Source organism: Aphelocoma coerulescens, chromosome 19 (genome assembly GCF_041296385.1).
Source record: "Aphelocoma coerulescens isolate FSJ_1873_10779 chromosome 19, UR_Acoe_1.0, whole genome shotgun sequence".
Classification (NCBI taxonomy): domain Eukaryota; kingdom Metazoa; phylum Chordata; class Aves; order Passeriformes; family Corvidae; genus Aphelocoma; species Aphelocoma coerulescens.
In genome coordinates this window covers 9,281,350-9,298,503 of record NC_091032.1, presented here as the reverse complement: position 1 = coordinate 9,298,503, position 17,154 = coordinate 9,281,350, and the positions used below count along the sequence as shown (strand labels likewise).

Below are 17,154 nucleotides of genomic sequence, written 5' to 3'. Positions count from 1 at the left end.
CAGAAATACAAGAAATCACTTATTCAGTAGAGATTATTATTATTATGCTACTTACATATTTGACATATTCTTTCCACTGGTGCCACCAGGGCATAGCAATGAGAAACCAGTTGTGCCCTGGCTGGAGGCCATACCTGCTCTCTCTTTCCAACCAGCCTCTGCACAGAGAGAATATGAATCTTTAGCTGAAACAGGGAACTTCCAGTCCTTATGGAAATACTAAAAGGTGGATGTGAAAGCCATTTAAGCCTCTGAGCAAAGCACACACCTAATAATCTGTCCTTCCTCCTCTGGGGTGGCAGGTCGCAGTCCCAAAACTATGTGACACACCTGGAAAAAGAAAGTAATTCTTATTAACAGGCAAATAAAAGCAAAAAGCAACTGAAATGAGACTTTTCATCATTTAATAATGGAGCAAGATTACTTAAACGTGAATAAATCACTAATAAAAGTTTTTTGAGCTATGAGATTCACAACCTGTTCCCACTGTTAAGATAAAAGCACCAAGAATCTCAAATGCCCCAAGACAAACATTAAGGTGAAGAGAAAAGCAGTTTTCATTATTTTCAGGCTGTGACATCACAGGACTGACATGGATCAGATACCCAGGTCAGGATGTCTGGGTGTGCTGGAGAGAAGGAATGAGGAACTGGGAGAGTGCAAGTGGTTGGAAGAGGATGAACTAAAAGTTAAAAAGAATTGAAAGGGAAAAAACTGGGGAGGAGTGGTTCTAGATGGGACTGAAAGGGAAACAAGCCCTGGAGAGGCTGAGGGAGAAGCTCAAAGCAGAGAAACCAACCCAAACCACAACCAAAACCACTCTGCAAAGTGCAGAGCATTCTCTGAATGTCTGCTGATGTTTTTCTTTCTCTTTTTATTTAGTTTTGAACTGAACCCAGAAGGAAGAGGCTCCATCTCCTGGACAGCTGCCTGGCCTGGGTGGGGTTTTATTCCCAGTACAAGCCAGTGTCAGATGGCTCCTGTTTTACTCCTTTCCCAGTAAAGCTGGACAGGGAGTGAGGAGACTCCACAGGAACGTTCCAGGCAGCAGGGGCAGCTCTCGACTCCCCCAGATGGTTTTGCTGCTCACACCATGATTTACAGTCTTCTCCTTACGTCTCTTTTGAGGCCATCAATTTGTATCTCAGCTGGAGATTTCTAATCACTGCTAAGATGTCTTATTTAAATTTATATTACAGTGAGAGAGACCTATTTCACATTCTGAATGAAACAAAGGCCATTAGCCAAGGGGAAGCAACAGATTTTCCAGCACATACAACACAGCTGGGTCTGATGTTTCTTTCTAAATTTCAGTAGCATTGAGCTCAAATGAGATTCTTCAGATAAACTAACCCCTCTGCAAACAAACCCATTTGTTGACAAGCTTTCCACTCAGAATATTTGGCTTTTCTGTCTGCAGATGAGGCACAGGACACCTCAAATAAATGCCCAGATAAATCAATGGCAGACTCTGCCCTGGGCTTTACATGATAAAGTTATAAAAAAAAAAAAATTAAAATTAAAATCTAAAATGAAAATACAGCAGCTATGCCAGGAGGAAAAAAATATTGTAAATGAGACTTCCAATGAGCAATGGGCAACACTGGTGATGTGCAATCAGCATTAAGACAGATTTATTACATCTTCATTCATTCTTTGTCAAGATTGCAGAGATATTTGTTAGTTCATCAATATTTAGTTATGAGGGGATATTTGATGCTAGACAGGGCAAAAATAAATACAGCCCTTCTTGAGAAGGTTGCAACTTCAGCAAACCTGATGTAATTATAGAGATAAAATGAATTTGAAGAACTTTCTGGTGTTATTCTTTCCAGCTGCCGTGTAGCTGGTGGCCTCAGGATACTCTCACTCAGTCACCCTGAAGCTCTTGGGGAAGTACCATTCAAAATGCAATTTATAAAGGAGTCACAGGCCAATTAGGATTATTATTATTATTATTATTTAAACTCCAAGTATCAGCCTCAATGGAAAACAGGTAAGGAACAAACTGCAGTGGATGAAAATACTCTTTGAGGGTTATTTTCTGCACCAAGTGAGCCAGAGCTAAAATATGGCTTTCAAGGATTTAGAAAAATCCAATTCAAGCTCAATTAAAACCCAATTCAGCTCATACTTAATCCTCAGCTTTCTGCAAGTGAACAGCGATAGGACAGCCCAGCTTTCAAGGACTGCCTCATTAAGGAAGCAATGAGAGGTACCTTAGGGGGCCTTAACAGAAAATGTAAAGGGAAACTGGTTGCAAAACGTAACAGTAAAGAATTAGAGATTTTTTTTCTCATTCCTTGTGTTACTTTCTTGGCAAAGATTTGCCACAAAACCCATTTAAAACACAGCCTTTGTCTAATGGAAAATAGAACTGCTGATACACTCGACAATTCTGTTCATTTTCTGAACAGTGCACCAGGTTCTCTCCAACAGATGAGGCTTTAGGCATCTCCATGCACTGCAAGGAACAATAATCAAAGACAGAATCATTCTGCCAAGGCAGCCCAGAGCTGCAAACCCACATCCCCTCCTGCACAGCCCGAGCTGCAGTGCGTGCACACAGATGCTGATGCTGCACTTCTTGGCCATGCAGAAAGCTCAGCAGTTAATTACTGTAAATTACAACCTAAGATTTCCCCTAAACATACCTGAAAAAGCAGATTTAAAAATTCATTGGCAAGAGCACTCTTCACACTCCATATCTGGTAGTCCTCCAGAGTGAGATGTCCGAGCTGGAACGGAGGAGAAGGAAAGGGGAAGGAAAAACCACCAAAACATGAACCTGGTTCTGGTAAGATGCTCATTACATGTTTCATGACAAAACCAGGGATTTGATAAAAATTGGCATCTACCACTTTTTAAATAAAATTTGATCCAATGAAAAGAAACAAAATCCAGTTTTAGCATAACACAGGCAACCTAGAGAATTAAACAGCTCTGAGAGTACAGAGGGTGAGCCATTCCAGAGTGTGGAACCTCTGCTCCTGCTCTCCATCACTCACATCCAGTGTCCACCACCTGCACCCACTCACACACCCATCACCCTCCTCTGAGGGCTGGGAAAAACCAGTTTAGATCACCAAGCCCTTGTGATCTCACCTAACAACACAAATCCCATTAATTCTTAATCACCTGCCAGGTCACAGTGGTGTAACACTGACCATGGCAGAGGGATCTTTGATTCAGTGAAGGGATCAATCTGATTTTTTCATCTGGCAATATAATTCAGAGCCAATTTTACAGCACTGGCAGTTACTCTGCCTCTCCTTACAGACCATTTTCTCCAGAGTTCACCCAGGTCAAAGCTAGCACACGAAAAGAGGTTAAATAATTAATGTAATTACTGCACCATCAGCTCTTTCCAGCACTACACTGATGATGCAACTACAAAAACATTCTGAAGACCGAAGTCTTCTTTTTTAACTCTTTGTGGAATCAAAACTGCTGTACACAACCCTTTTTTCAGGAAGACAAACAATAAAAACCTCAAAGGATGAAACAGAGAGAAGCTACAATTTCCACTGCTTTGGCAATTAAAGAATTACAATAAAGTATTTGCCCACCACTTTGTTGGAGTACAAGCAGGCAAGACAACTATTCAAACAAGTAATTAAGCATTTCTAGACATTCTTTATAGTTTTTCATAAATTATTTATCATTTCCAGACACTCTTCCCAATTAGTGAAGCAAAGGATGAAATAATGGAAGCAACTTCCACAATATTGTTCGTGGATATCTCCAAAGAGCAGAATTACAGATAATTCCAGATTTACACCCAGCTAAATTTAAAGCACAATATAAACTACCAAGACTTTTTGTGTCATGACAGATGCCTCCATGAGAGGATAATGTCTTGAGACAGCATAAAATACAAGATAAACTTAGGCACTCTCTCTTAAGATCAGTTTTAACAGGAAACAAAGAACAGTTTCTCCAAAACAGAAGTCAAGCAGCAGATTTAAAACTCGTGTTAGTTATGCACAGCAGAGCCTTGCAAACAGTGTAGGCTTCCACTTAATTTCATCTGGTTATGCATTTTGGGTTTAGCTTCATGTATTAAAATGGCTTATAAAATTCAAACATGTTCTTCCTTTCACAGAACAACATGGTAAATTTTAATGGAAAACTGACATTTCTTGAAAAAAATTCTTTTATTGACACATCTCTGCTCTGAAGAAAGCACAAGGCTTTACTTCCTTATAAATCAACTGAAGATACTGGGATATAAAAATGACAAGGAAAGAACAGCAAATTCCTACCTTTGTGTTATCATGCATATGCAAAATATCTTCTACGATTTCAGACAAACTCATGTCCAACTCCTTCAACAAAAGGATTAGAAAACAGAGTTACAGTCTCCCAGCAGCATGTGCTCAGAATAAAAATAAAACTGTAAGAGATGCTTGAAACTCTCAGTAATTCAAACCAAGGGCTCCCAGACAAAAAGGCTGTGCTTTTGTACCTTTCTTTAGATGAAAGAACACACATTACAGACAAACCCTGGAGCTTTGGGCAGGTCAGGGACACACATTATAATCAAACCTTGTGCTTTGGGCAGGTCACAGCTCTGCAAGGCAGGGGACAGTTCCTTGTCCCCATCCCCAGCTGAGGGGCTCAGGGAAGCCTGTACCTCACTGACCCCCACCCAAGTACCATGCACATTCCTCCTGTGGAAGGATGGCTTAAGGAAACAGAAGGAAATCAACCCCCAGACACCACTCACAGGTATTTTGTCCGTCCTGTTGTCCTTCCAGACCTCTAAGAGTGCCACCACCATGTCCTTGAGCTCGGTGCGAGACAAGACCCCATCCCGGTCCACGTCAAACACCTTGAAGCAAACTGAGGGAAAAGGGAATAACTTTGCTGTTAGAAACACTCCACAACGATTTTCTTTATTCCTTGCAGCCCCCTAAGCCTGCAGAGTCCCGAGCAGCTGATTTAGTGCTGACAGTTCTGACGAGGGGATGCAGGTGTGGAGGTGAGGAAATGGAGCAGCTGTGTTTAATAAACTCAAATCCAGATTCCTGCAATCTTCTGCTGTGTTTGCTGATGGGACATAGCAGGGAACATATGTGCATCCAGAAATTTCCAGGGAATTACAGCTTGGAAGTTGCAACAATATGGCTTTGGAGAAGTAGGGAACATAAAGTGTTTCAAAACACAGGAACCTTGCAGGGAGCCAGCTGGGAACTGGGCAGTGAGAAGCCACAACATGCTATTTACCACAAGACAATCAAATAGGACATTTGTTTTCTAGTATAGATAATGAGTAGCTAAGTGTTTGCACTTTCTATATTGAGATACACACTTCTGCATCAAAATGCAGAACACTGCAAAAATAACTTCTGAAATGTAGTTTTTCCCAGTTAGATAATTTATATGAAACTACTGATAAGCTGTAAAATACATAGAATTAGGTTTAATTCTCCTTTATAAAAGGAAACCTTGATATTTAAAATTCCTCTAGTTTTTTGTTACCTTCCAAAGTCACCTTTCACAGACACACTTGTTCAGTGGGAAAAGAATCTCAAAAGGTGAAAACAACTAAACCTCATTATTCAAACTGAAAAACTCCTCCCAAATTAACAGTTAAATTTTGCATACTTACACTTCTGTCTCTCTGCCAAGGGTCCCCTGCAACATGCTGAGAGCCCACAGGAAATTTCTTTAAAATCTATGTGATTGTCTCGGTTTTCATCAAAAGCATTAAACAAACCTGCAAACCACAAAAGCATCTCCTGTTACAGCACCTGAGAGACCCACCCAGCACCTCCACGAGGGGTCAATGGGGAACACGGGCAAGGAGAAGTAGAAACACTTGTCATTTATTCTTATTAAGTGTAATAAAGGTAATTAAGCACTACTAAGTCCATTTAAAGGTGAATTAGATCTCTCAGGGATGGCTGATCCAGCCAGGGGTGGGGAGGGAATCAAGAATCCTGAACAGCTGCCTGATCCTCACACCCTTCTTGTCATGACTGATTTACAGTGGAGCTGCACCAGTATGGCCAGAATTTCCAACGTGCCTGATGGAAATTCCTATGGAAATCACTGAATTTCACTGCAAATTTGGCCCTGAGTTAAGAACTGTAGTCACCAGCCTTCAAAGCATTTGAGAGTTCCAATCATTCAGCATTATTTATCCCATAATTTATTTTTTTTAGCAACAATGACTCCACAGAAGGCAAAGAATGACCAGAGACCATTCAAGTTCCACCACAGCAGCTCTATAACTTTAAACCACTGAGTAGATAAAACACACTTAGGAACAAAAGGATGTAGGGATACATCCCTGCAGAACTGGACATAAATTCTGATTTTTTACCATTGCAGATGAATTTCCCATTTGTCACTTACTGCTGCCACTTGTCACTAAAGCCAACCTTTTGGTAATAAAAAAATGGTCACTTCAGGACTGCAGATCAGAACTGGTGTGCAAGTGGAACGTCCCTGAATGTCCTCATGTCATGCAGCAAATGGCAATTAGACAACTGCAACCTCCAGTTATTACCAGAGTGGCCTCAGCTGGACAGACCAGTTTGGTTGTCAGTAGAAATAACAACCTACAAATCTCCTGACTCTCTTGAATAAAATCTTCCTTAATCTACATTATTAGGGAGGAGTGTTTCATTGGCTGCATGATACAACAGCTGACTTGCACACTAAGTTGCCATTTAATAGATGAAAGTCACATTTTTCAGCTTAAAAATGGTCTATTTTCTCTCATTCAGGGCCAGCAGTTTATTTTGTCTTTACAGAATCTTAAGAAAAAAATTTAAGCAACTATGGGGCAACTTCTACATAAAATCTGACATATTTCCTGCCAACTGATAGGAATGCAACACCTCCTTCAGCATTCCAGATTTCCCAACAAACAGAGATTTCTCAGGCCTCTTTTCCCATTTTTCAGAACTCAGTGAAGTTACTCTGTCATTCAAGCTTAAAGGACACTTCAGAGCAGACACTTTTAAAGCTGTAACAGTTGTAAGTCACCAGGGCAACAGCAGTTCCTCACCCAGCTGACCCTCATTCCATACCTTCACTCAGGGATGGATGGATTGGAGGGGACACTAAGGGGGCAAACGTTTCCAAATCAAAGCGTCCAGTTCTTGATTGAGCTTTTAGCAGCCAGTATCGCTTTTCCAGGTCGATGATGTCCGATTCTTCCACTGTATCACCAAGAAAAATAAAACAAAATTACCTTCTTTGTCCACAGAACCTTCTTACCTATTCACCATCGAGGAGTTTGCCATCAATAACATCACCACAAGTGTGCAGAAGCACAGACATTAACTTCTCCCATCACTTTTCACCTATTTCTTTTTGGTGATTGGAACAGGCAGATTATACGTGCAGTGTCTTATTTTCTCAGGGTATTCAGCATTTAAATCCTCCAAAAAGATGTGAAGTAGCATTAAAAAAAGGTCTTTTATGGAAAAAATTATGCAGTACTTGGCTGCCCTTGAAAAACTCCTGTTGGAAATTTTTAGCTTTTTGATACAGTAATAAGGCTAAATTAATACAGCTAAATTTTAATGTGGCATTTAAACATTGTATGTCAGCATTTATTTTTTTCCACATATAAAACAGTTTGTTTCATGTTATTATTTATACTCTAGAATTATTTACAATCCCAGTAAACACTGGGGAGTGGTTACACAAACCTACAAGACACTTTATGCAGAAGAACTTAAAAGGCAATTTAAAAGGGAGGGAAAAAGCCCCTAATCCCAAACCCAAGAAATAAAATAAGGTGCTAAGCAAGGATAGATAAAAATAGCCAGAGGAAGAACTTGTGTTTTCCCTCAAAACATTCTATACAAACACTGGTCTCTTTATGCTTTATCCTTGAAATTAAATATATATATATATATATATATAACAAGATTAAGTTTCTGCCCAACAATACTTTTAACCTTTTTACATATGCAAGTGTGTCACAACAGTGCTTTAGGTCAGTGCCAATTAATTGGTTCTCAAATAGATCTGTAATGACAAAGCTGTCTATATTAAGAACCACGATGTGTGATCTCATTCCCAGATGGTTCTGAGCCTTTAAATCCACGCCAGTTTTCTAATAGGTTTAACTTGAGCTATTTGGCCTGGTTTAGTGCACAGAAACAATAATAATCCTGTAAGGCTTAAGAACAGAAGGGCTCCACCTAAAAAGTTGTATGTCAAATTGAAATTTTATTGATTTCTTTCCCCGTTTCTGTCATTAGTGGCAGTAATTTACTTAAAATAGTAACTTAGGTAACCTGCAATGAGTATGAAGTAGTTGTAACTACCCAGCAGGAACATCACATGATGCACCAAACCTTACACAACTCCTTACCCTCAGCAGCGGAAAGAGTGGAAAAATCTGAATCAAATATCTGGAGTTGGAGGAGTGAAAGGGGTTTGCATTTTCCTGTAAGGTGCTTTTAGACAGTCCAGCTGGAGAAGTGACCCCAGTGACAACTGTCCCTTTCCTGTGTGCCTTCAGTGCAGTCACAGAGGTGACAACCCCAGCCCTGCCTCCCCAGCCCCAGCTCCTCAGGGCGTCATTCCCAGCTCTTCTCTTCACACAGTGAGAGAAGAGCTCATCCAGAAGAAAAACTCATTTCCTTTCTCCTCTCCCCCTCCTTCCTGGACAGATCAATCCCCTGATCTGTTTTACTATCCCCTGGCTCTTGGCTGGGTTGCAATCACAAAGCTATTTGGGTTGGAAGGGGCTTTAAAGGTCACCCCAACCTCCTCCATGGACACCTTCCACTGGATCAGGATGCTCCATCCAACCTGGCCTGGAATGTTTCCAGGGATGGGGAATCCACCACATCATCACAAAAACTTTCTCCCTCACATCTACTCTTACCATATCCTATCACCACAGGCTCTACTAAAAGTCTGTCCCCAATATATGAGGAAGCAGTAATCCCAATTTATAAAGGAATATTATTCTACTGGAAATCAAGAAAGAGGAACAGAGGAGTTATTTCTTTGAAGATCAGCACATAGAAATATCACAGATGTGAGAGCCCACAAGGAGTGAGGAGAATGCCAGGGCTCTTCCCTTTCCCAAACAATGGGAGAGGGGAGGTTGTGCTGCCATTTACAGGAATTGCACTTCCACATTACTGCTCTCATTAGCAAACACAAAAGCATTATTTATGTTCTCTTGTGCATGACCATGTAAATCGCTTTGCTTCTCTTTAATCCACCTCTGCAAGTAGGAAGAATAACAAATGTGCGAGTTGCACTTCATTCTTCAAGTGATGCAAGACTGAGAATATCTAAAAGCCAGCAGGAAGCTCAATTTGTTCTCACTGAAGAGTAAATCTGCAGAAACCTTTCCCTGGCAGGTGCAATATTTATCTTTAGTAATTAAGAACTGAAATAATGTTTTATTTTACCAAAGAACCTCTCTCAAATATCTATAGTAGAAGTTAGTTGTATTCTGATTTTTTTGATTGTACTTCACAGATGTTTCTCCATCGTTTTATTATTTCATCTCAGAAAAGAAAGGCTATCAGAAAGCATCTTGTCTGTATTTCTGTTCACAGGGGTTGAGTTGACATGATCCTTTAAAAGATACAGAATTTTCAAATAAACACCTTTAAAAGAATAGCTGATAAAAATGTAACACCTGTGCTAATACTTATCCGAGCCCCAGTGCACTGACTTTCTGCACAAGAGCCAAGCACTTTAGAAAGTAAAACTAAATAGAAAATAACATTCTTAGCACTGATTAGGCTTACACAAATCAGGGTAACCACAGGTAAAAATGTGACAAAAGAATATTTCTCATTCACAGTTATAACAAATTGTAGCCCAGTGCAACAGTTCCAGTGAATAAAAGGGAGCAGGATTTATTGAATTGCAGCACACGGGAAGTTTAACTGCAGCTGAGCAGCAGCTGTTGCACAATTTGATTTCTCCAGAGTGATTTTTTGCACATAATCTTGTAAATCAGTCTCAGGATATGCAGGGCACCATCTATTCCTTCATGAGTGCAAGCTAAAAGAAATCTCTGGCAATTTATGGTTATACACATAATCATATTTGTTACTGAAGTTAAATGAAGCATGGGAAAGGCACACTACACTTAATACCCAACCATATCAATGTGCATGACAAAACACCATATTCCACATGGGTTTTGCAGAGATAAAGGATTTTATCTTTTCAAAATATAAACATTTTTCCTTAATGTCTGTTCAAATCACATCAAAGTGTAAACTGGGTTTTCATTCAGATTACTTAAAAAGATGTATCTTATATACACAATATAGGCCAAAACCTCTAGGCCAAGTAATTATTCATTTTGGTAATTAAATACATGATATGATTATTTGTGGTCACATGGACATGACACACCTGAGAAATTTAACCAGTTTACTACCACATGCTGATTTATGTCTCCCTCATCACTTGTCCATTAGAAATACGAAAAGCTTTCAGATCTGTAAAATTATGAATAATATTTTTTGTTTCAATTCTCTAAGAATTAGATTAATATAATCACAGGGATGATAATAAGTACAACTGAAGCACAGTCTTCTTCTTGTAAAGGAAGAACAAATAAACACTTTCAGTCAAAATACCATCTAAAACTGTAGAACTACTAGAAATGAGTTAATTTAGAACACTGCCCAACAGGGCAGTGATAAACACTAAACCCCCACGCTACATCTTAATGCCATTCCCACAAAACGTCCTTCTAAAGTATTCCATAGACAGCAAGCCACGAATAATCTTCTGCCTTAGAAAGCAAATTTAAAAGCATGCTTTCATTTCAGCCACTGCTTACTACAATTCTTTATACGACCAGAACTCACCGAGTATTCCAATTTATGAGGAAACTTCAATATTTACCCACCTATTGGTACAATCCTCTCTGGTTCACAGCAGCAGAAACATACCATATTCCCAACATTTTACCAAGCCTTGGACTGTCCCTCTGTTCACCATGAAGTGCTCCAGGCAGACCCCAGGCCCTGCTGCCAGGGAGGGCTCTTCATGGCGAGGCAGGAGCCCAAACAACTGACACCAAACACTGGTTCTGACTAACAGCTCTTGTTTGTGGCTTTCAAATTAACATCCAGAAGACTCTGTGACTGAGAGCTGCTTTGCAAGACATAAAATAGCCTGGGAACTAAGAGGATAACAAGTGGCAAAATACAGATTAAGTGACACTGAGGCTTTTACTTATTGGCCTGGGCTGCTGACAGACTTTCATCTTTCTGCTTTTCCTAATTAAAAGCAAACACACAGAAAGGGGGATATAACCTCAACCAAGAGAGATCCTTGTGTGTGTCAGACGTGACTATCCAGGTGTTCATGCAGCAGAACATGGATTATCAGCACCTTAAGGTGGGAACAGGGAGGTGTAAACAGGCACAGCTCCTCTCACAGCACAAGTGTTCACACTTGGGAAAAGCAGCACAGAATGCAATGTGCCCTTAAAAGCAGCTTTAATAAAACCAAAATCTTCACAATTGGCTTCTAGTGGCTTCCACACATCCCTGTTCCCAGAGTGGGTGCCCCAGCTCCAGAACATGGATTTAACACCCAGCCAGCCTTTTAATGTTCCCCTCACTGCACTTCCCCTTCAGCCTCCCATCTTCATCCTCCCACAAAGTTGACAAACCCAGCTCTGACAGAAGTTGCTCCTTCCACAACATTCAGCTTCAATTTTGCACTGTTTCAAAAACTGCCTCTTCCATTTCAACCACCATGCCTGGTAATCCAGGGCTTCTCTCATTTATTGTACTAAATGAATGATAAATGTATATTCTAAAATATAATTATTTATACTGATTGCAGTCATAACTGCACCTCAGCAGGTGAGAGCTGTCAGAAAGAGCAGGATGAATTTTTCTGACAAGAGAGGAGTCTCTTCCATTGAAAGGGGAATTTGGCTGTTATTTAATCAGAACTCAGTGACACAAGAACTGTGTGACAAAGAAGTACAAATTAAACATTCTGTCAGTTCAAAATCAGCAACCCCTCTGATGAGTGGAATTATTTTCCCCGTGGAAAAGGGCTGAAAACCTGACTATCTAAGCCCATTACATGACACTGAGTCACACCAAAATGACACATAAAAAAGGCAACCAGCACCTATGTTGCAGCAGAAAAAATATTTCCAGCTAAATGAAGGAAATCAATGAGGTGTCCCCTGAGTCAGTGTGACAGAAACGTGAGATTTACAGGCTCCACCACAGTGCTGTTCAATGTGATGGCTTAAAATATATATATTAAAAAAATGAATTTAAATGCATATGATTGTACTATAAAACTGAGAAAATCCAAACTACTGCTACTTGGTCATCCTCAGGTATAAGACAAACTCATATCCCTGAAACAGCTTTTGTAGTAACAAAGGCCAGTTATTTTGGCAGCTTTCAAATAAAATTATTCATATTTCTGATTTAAGTGAAACGGAACAAAATTTGATTAAAAGCAGCAAGTGTGTGCAACTTCCTGTAACTTTAAAATTTCATTTCTAATTATGTGTTGAGAAATGTAATTAAAGTCATCTGCACACCAAAATAAATGTTATTTACAAATGAAAAATTAGTATTCCTTTGTTTCCCTGATAGCCTGGCTCATTAAGCAAATTTAAATGGAGTCACTGATGCTTTGCAGTGAAATGGTGGCTGTTTCTAAATCAATGGGAATAACTTTCCCTATTTTTGTCACTGCCATTTCTCATGGCTCTGACATATTGTTCAAGAAGCTGGATGGGAAGCACAGTGTGAGGTAAGGCTGAGGAGGGGGGTTTGAGGCTTGTGCCAGGAGATCCAGTGGGAATGAGAAGTTCCTGATTGCACCAGCGAGTGTCACGAATTACTTTGCATTTTACAGAAGAAAGTGAAAACCCTTCCCTCTTTCTCTGTATTATGGTGTTTGCCTCAGTTTACCAAACATTATCTCACTTCCTGGTCGCTCCAAAGGGAACCATTCTCCCAGGAAAAATATTAAGAACAAGCCTTCATTTAGAGCAAAGGAACTGTCACAACAGCTCTCAGTGTTTTACACATTCAGCTGTGTTAAAAATACTTCTGTACTGAATTTCTTACTCTTTGGAGTGACCTGATTAGGCTGAAATTACTTCCAAATGCTCAAGCACTTATACTTTCCTTAGTTTTGCATCTGTTGGATGAAATTCCTGCACTGTTGTAAATCATATGGAAATTTAGTAAAATTTAATTTCATCTAGAGGTCCAAACATAACTGTCACATGAGCTTTCCAAATCTGTGGACAATAACCACATCACCTACACGGATTTCTGGAATTCACTAAAAAGCTCAATCCCAGCTCTGACACGATGGTAACAGTGACAGGGATATCAAAACCAGAAGTGAGAACAACATTAAACATGAAATAAAATCTATTAAAACAGCAGCTGGTAAACTTAATTCTTCTTTTAATTCCAAACCTCAGTTTCAGTAAAAATAAACTTTCTGTGAAAAGCCCAGTAAAAACTGTTCTCAAAGTTTCAATTTCAAAGCACACAAAAGAGCAGATCTCAGTTTGATACAGGTCAAGATCTTTCCCAGAACACTCAGAGGGTTGGGGTTTTTTCACACATCTCCTTCTCTACCTTGTCTACAAGACCTCAGAATATTCGTGGTTTTCTGTAACCTCAATGTCTCCTACAGCCTCTCACATAATGTAAATAAATTACCTGTTCATAAACTCCCAACTTAATTATGCATTTTTATTTCAGATGGTCAGAAAATAGTTTGAATGCCCATATTTAAAACCAAGAGGATAAAAAAGGGCACACTGCTTTATTCAAGCAACACACCCATTAGAGGATTAAATGCCACACTGACACCAAGGAGGAAAATCCGTGAGAGGACATAAAACACAACCAGACTGCTCAAATCCCTGACATCTCCACAACCAACTCCCTTCTCAGGGATCCTCCGGGATGGAATGGATGCTTGCATTACACTGGTACATGAAGTGTCATTTATCAGCCTTTTGTTTTTAGATTCAATTTAAAAACCAGCTGCTCCTTCTTTTACGTTAACACAGGCATAAGGAAGCACTTCTCCTCTGGAGACAGTTCCTGAGGATGCTTCTCTTTAGTTAATTCAGTTCCCTGCCTCTACCACATGCCAGGAATATTATTTATTTTACTGGAGAAGTAAATTAAGTGGTAACACTTATTTTTGAAACAAATATTATTTTCTCAACTCTCTCAGTAGTTTTACAACCCACTATGAAGACCAAAAGTAAACCCAGTATTACCAGTCAGCCACTTCAGAAGATACTTTTTTTTTTTTAGCTTGCTTGGTAGCAAACTTCTATAGAAATGTTGTAGCCTCAGCATTATTATCTCTTAAAAATAACAACCCAGTGTCCTTGTACACAACATTTTACACCACAGCATGGAAAGCAGAGAACAAATGAGCTCAGAGAAGGAATTTCTCTCGCCGAACCGAACGTAGCGGAGCAGGGAGACTGAATGAACAACGATTCTGCCTGTGAACTCTGGCAGGTTTTTTTTAGATGTGCACCTTTACTCACAGTGTGTGACCCCAGCCAGGGTCTGGTAGAAGGTTGGGGTGTCACTGTCATCAGTGAGGGTCACGTACACCCCTCCCGAGAGCAGCCACCGCGAGAAGGTGAAAGCGTCTTTGTTGTGCAGCAGCCAAACCCTGAACTTCTCATAGTTCACCTTCTCACCCTGCAAGAAAAACCAGAAAATGGGAGCTGTTTTTCTCACAGCCAGTAAACAGGAACCATCCAGCTATATGAACAAAAACTGGGACAATCTCCTAGAAAAATAAGTGCTAATGTAATTTTTCTGCTTGGAGCCATGCCTGTTTTTCCCTTTCCTTTTGAAACGGCAATGGGAGGGAAATTAACTTTCAGTTCTCTCTGCATTTCAGCCACCTACTCAATGTGGCCTTTGGAAACTCATTTACCCTGAACCTCAGGTGAAAGGGATGAAAAGAAAAATGGTTAGTTGCAATTCAAAACAGCAGAGGTTATTTTGATGAATTTAAATGTATTATTATAGATACCCGCTCTGCTGTACCAAAAAACAGGTGCTATAAAAATCACAAACATTCTGTTCTATCTGTGCAGGTATACCAACAACACAGAAAAATCAGATTTGGGAATAACTAATGCTGTGATTAATCACTGCAGGAACGTGTGGATTTTTTTGACGTGACATTCCCAGGATCTGCTCACTCTGTGTCTCTTGGAGTTCCCTGTTCAGGAATACATAAAATCTACACATTCACAGAATTTCAGTGCTGTTTAAACCATTTATTTGAATCCTTGCCAAGCTGTGACCATGAAACCATAGGGATCAGCAGACTAATTTTTACAGAACCTACAAAACTACCTCAAATAAAAGCAAACCCATTATCAGTAGACAAACTCATTATATGGAGAGTCTCATCTCCAGGGGAAATAAACAGGGGTCTGGAAAGTGGAAGAGGTTTCAAGTCATTGATTATTTAAACTCCCCTCATATCACAGACCATTAAACTTCACTGAATTACATCTCTACAGAAATCAACCATTTGCATTTGGCCACGGACTATCTGCAACTGCCAAATGCAGAAAATTGAAAATTCACTATATTCCCTTTGCCAGGCTGCTCCAATGGTTCATCACCAGCACTGCTAAAACATTTGCTTCCTATTCCCATTGCAGGGGATTGTTTCAGGTCCAGATACTCATTCTTTTTATGCCTCTTTTTCTAGACTAAAGAGTTTTATACTTTCATCCAACAAATCACAGAATGGTTTGGGTAGGAAGAGACATTAAAGCTCATCCAGTTCCACCCCCTGCCACAGGCAGGGACACCTCCCACTGTCCCAGGCTGCTCCAAGCCCCGTCCAACCTGGCCTTGGACACTGATAGGGATGGGGCAGCCACAGCTGCTCTGGGCACCCTGTGCCAGGGCCTGCCCACCCTCACTTTTATTTCTTATTCTTTCATTTCTCCAACAGTTTGGATCAAGAGACAAGAACATTTTCTCACTCCCTGTTCCACCCTTTCCCTCTACTTTTTGCACTGCTCTTTGTAAAGGCAGCAAGAGCTGTGTCATTAAAACTCCAATTTTCCCTGGAAGGACAATGAAAAGGGACAGAAAAACTTCAGATAGGAGGAAGAAAGCATTTGAAGCAAGCAATGATTACAGCTGAACTATGATGGAACTTGAGAAAACAAAAGGAAAACTCAGATATATTCCAAAGCTTCTATTTCTAGCTGAGTACACGCAATGATTCTGATGAACAGAAGTACCTATAAACATCATGCTTGAAATCAAACCCATCCTCTCTCTATAAGGCAGGCAGGAAGGCCCACAGCAGGAACATTAAACTTTCTCACTCTCCAGCAAGGACCGTGGATGATTAAGAGCCCAGTAAATCCTGCTGAGTGGGTTATTACACTATTTTCATTTTAAAAGAAAAATCAATATGCAGCATTTTCTTGAACAGGAAAATGCTCTGAAGCCCAGATTGATACTCATCTTCCTGCAAGTCTTCATAAAGTATTTCTGGATTTCTTGGACAGTGTGCAATTAACTTGTAGGGTGCAATTCATCACACCACACTGATGGGAAATTATAAATAGGAAATGGCACCGTGGGTCAGGTCCAGAAGCTGGACTGCAGTGGACACAGGATTTATGATTCCAGCCAGGACTGAGGAATGCAATCGCTGCCTCCAAAGCCAACAGCACACCAGGGCCAGATCAGAGTCTGGCTCAGGCAGTGCCCACAGCCAGAGTTATCTCCAACACAGACCAATAAAATCTGAAGTAACTAAGTAACCTGATAGCCACAAATAAAGCTTCCAGTCAATCTGCTCAATGCTTTCGCCAGAGGAACGTACAATGATGTCTCCATTCTGCTGATCTTAGTCCTCTGATAACAAAACAAGCAAAAACCACTGAAAATTCATCAGGATTCCTGGAGCCCAAGAATCACCTATGAATATAGGGAAGTAATAATTCCCTGGTTTAGAGGAGGACTTCAGCAAGCTCCATAAAGATTACACTTCTCAAACAACCTAAAGCATAATTAAATGTTGTAGCTCCTGGCAGGAACAGTGATACAAAAGCAATAATATAAAACTATTATTTTTAAGCAATCACTGCTGTCAGGCATTTTTAAATCCAGGGTGCAG

At 40.1% G+C, this 17,154-nt stretch overlaps 1 protein-coding gene across 4 annotated transcripts in view; it reads right to left on the bottom strand.

Annotated features, from left to right (window-relative positions):
- Nucleotides 1-17,154, bottom strand: part of USP32 (ubiquitin specific peptidase 32) — a 62,336-nt gene that overhangs the window by 20,762 nt on the left and 24,420 nt on the right. For all 4 annotated transcript variants that reach the window (XM_069033097.1, XM_069033099.1, XM_069033101.1 and 1 more), the window contains exons 5-12: nucleotides 14,531-14,690; nucleotides 7,044-7,175; nucleotides 5,615-5,722; nucleotides 4,730-4,845; nucleotides 4,266-4,328; nucleotides 2,655-2,738; nucleotides 269-330; nucleotides 56-158 (exon numbers count right to left, since the gene is read on the bottom strand). In XM_069033097.1, the coding sequence (XP_068889198.1) occupies nucleotides 56-158; nucleotides 269-330; nucleotides 2,655-2,738; nucleotides 4,266-4,328; nucleotides 4,730-4,845; nucleotides 5,615-5,722; nucleotides 7,044-7,175; nucleotides 14,531-14,690 (828 nt within the window). The remainder of the gene's footprint in view (nucleotides 1-55; nucleotides 159-268; nucleotides 331-2,654; nucleotides 2,739-4,265; nucleotides 4,329-4,729; nucleotides 4,846-5,614; nucleotides 5,723-7,043; nucleotides 7,176-14,530; nucleotides 14,691-17,154) is intronic.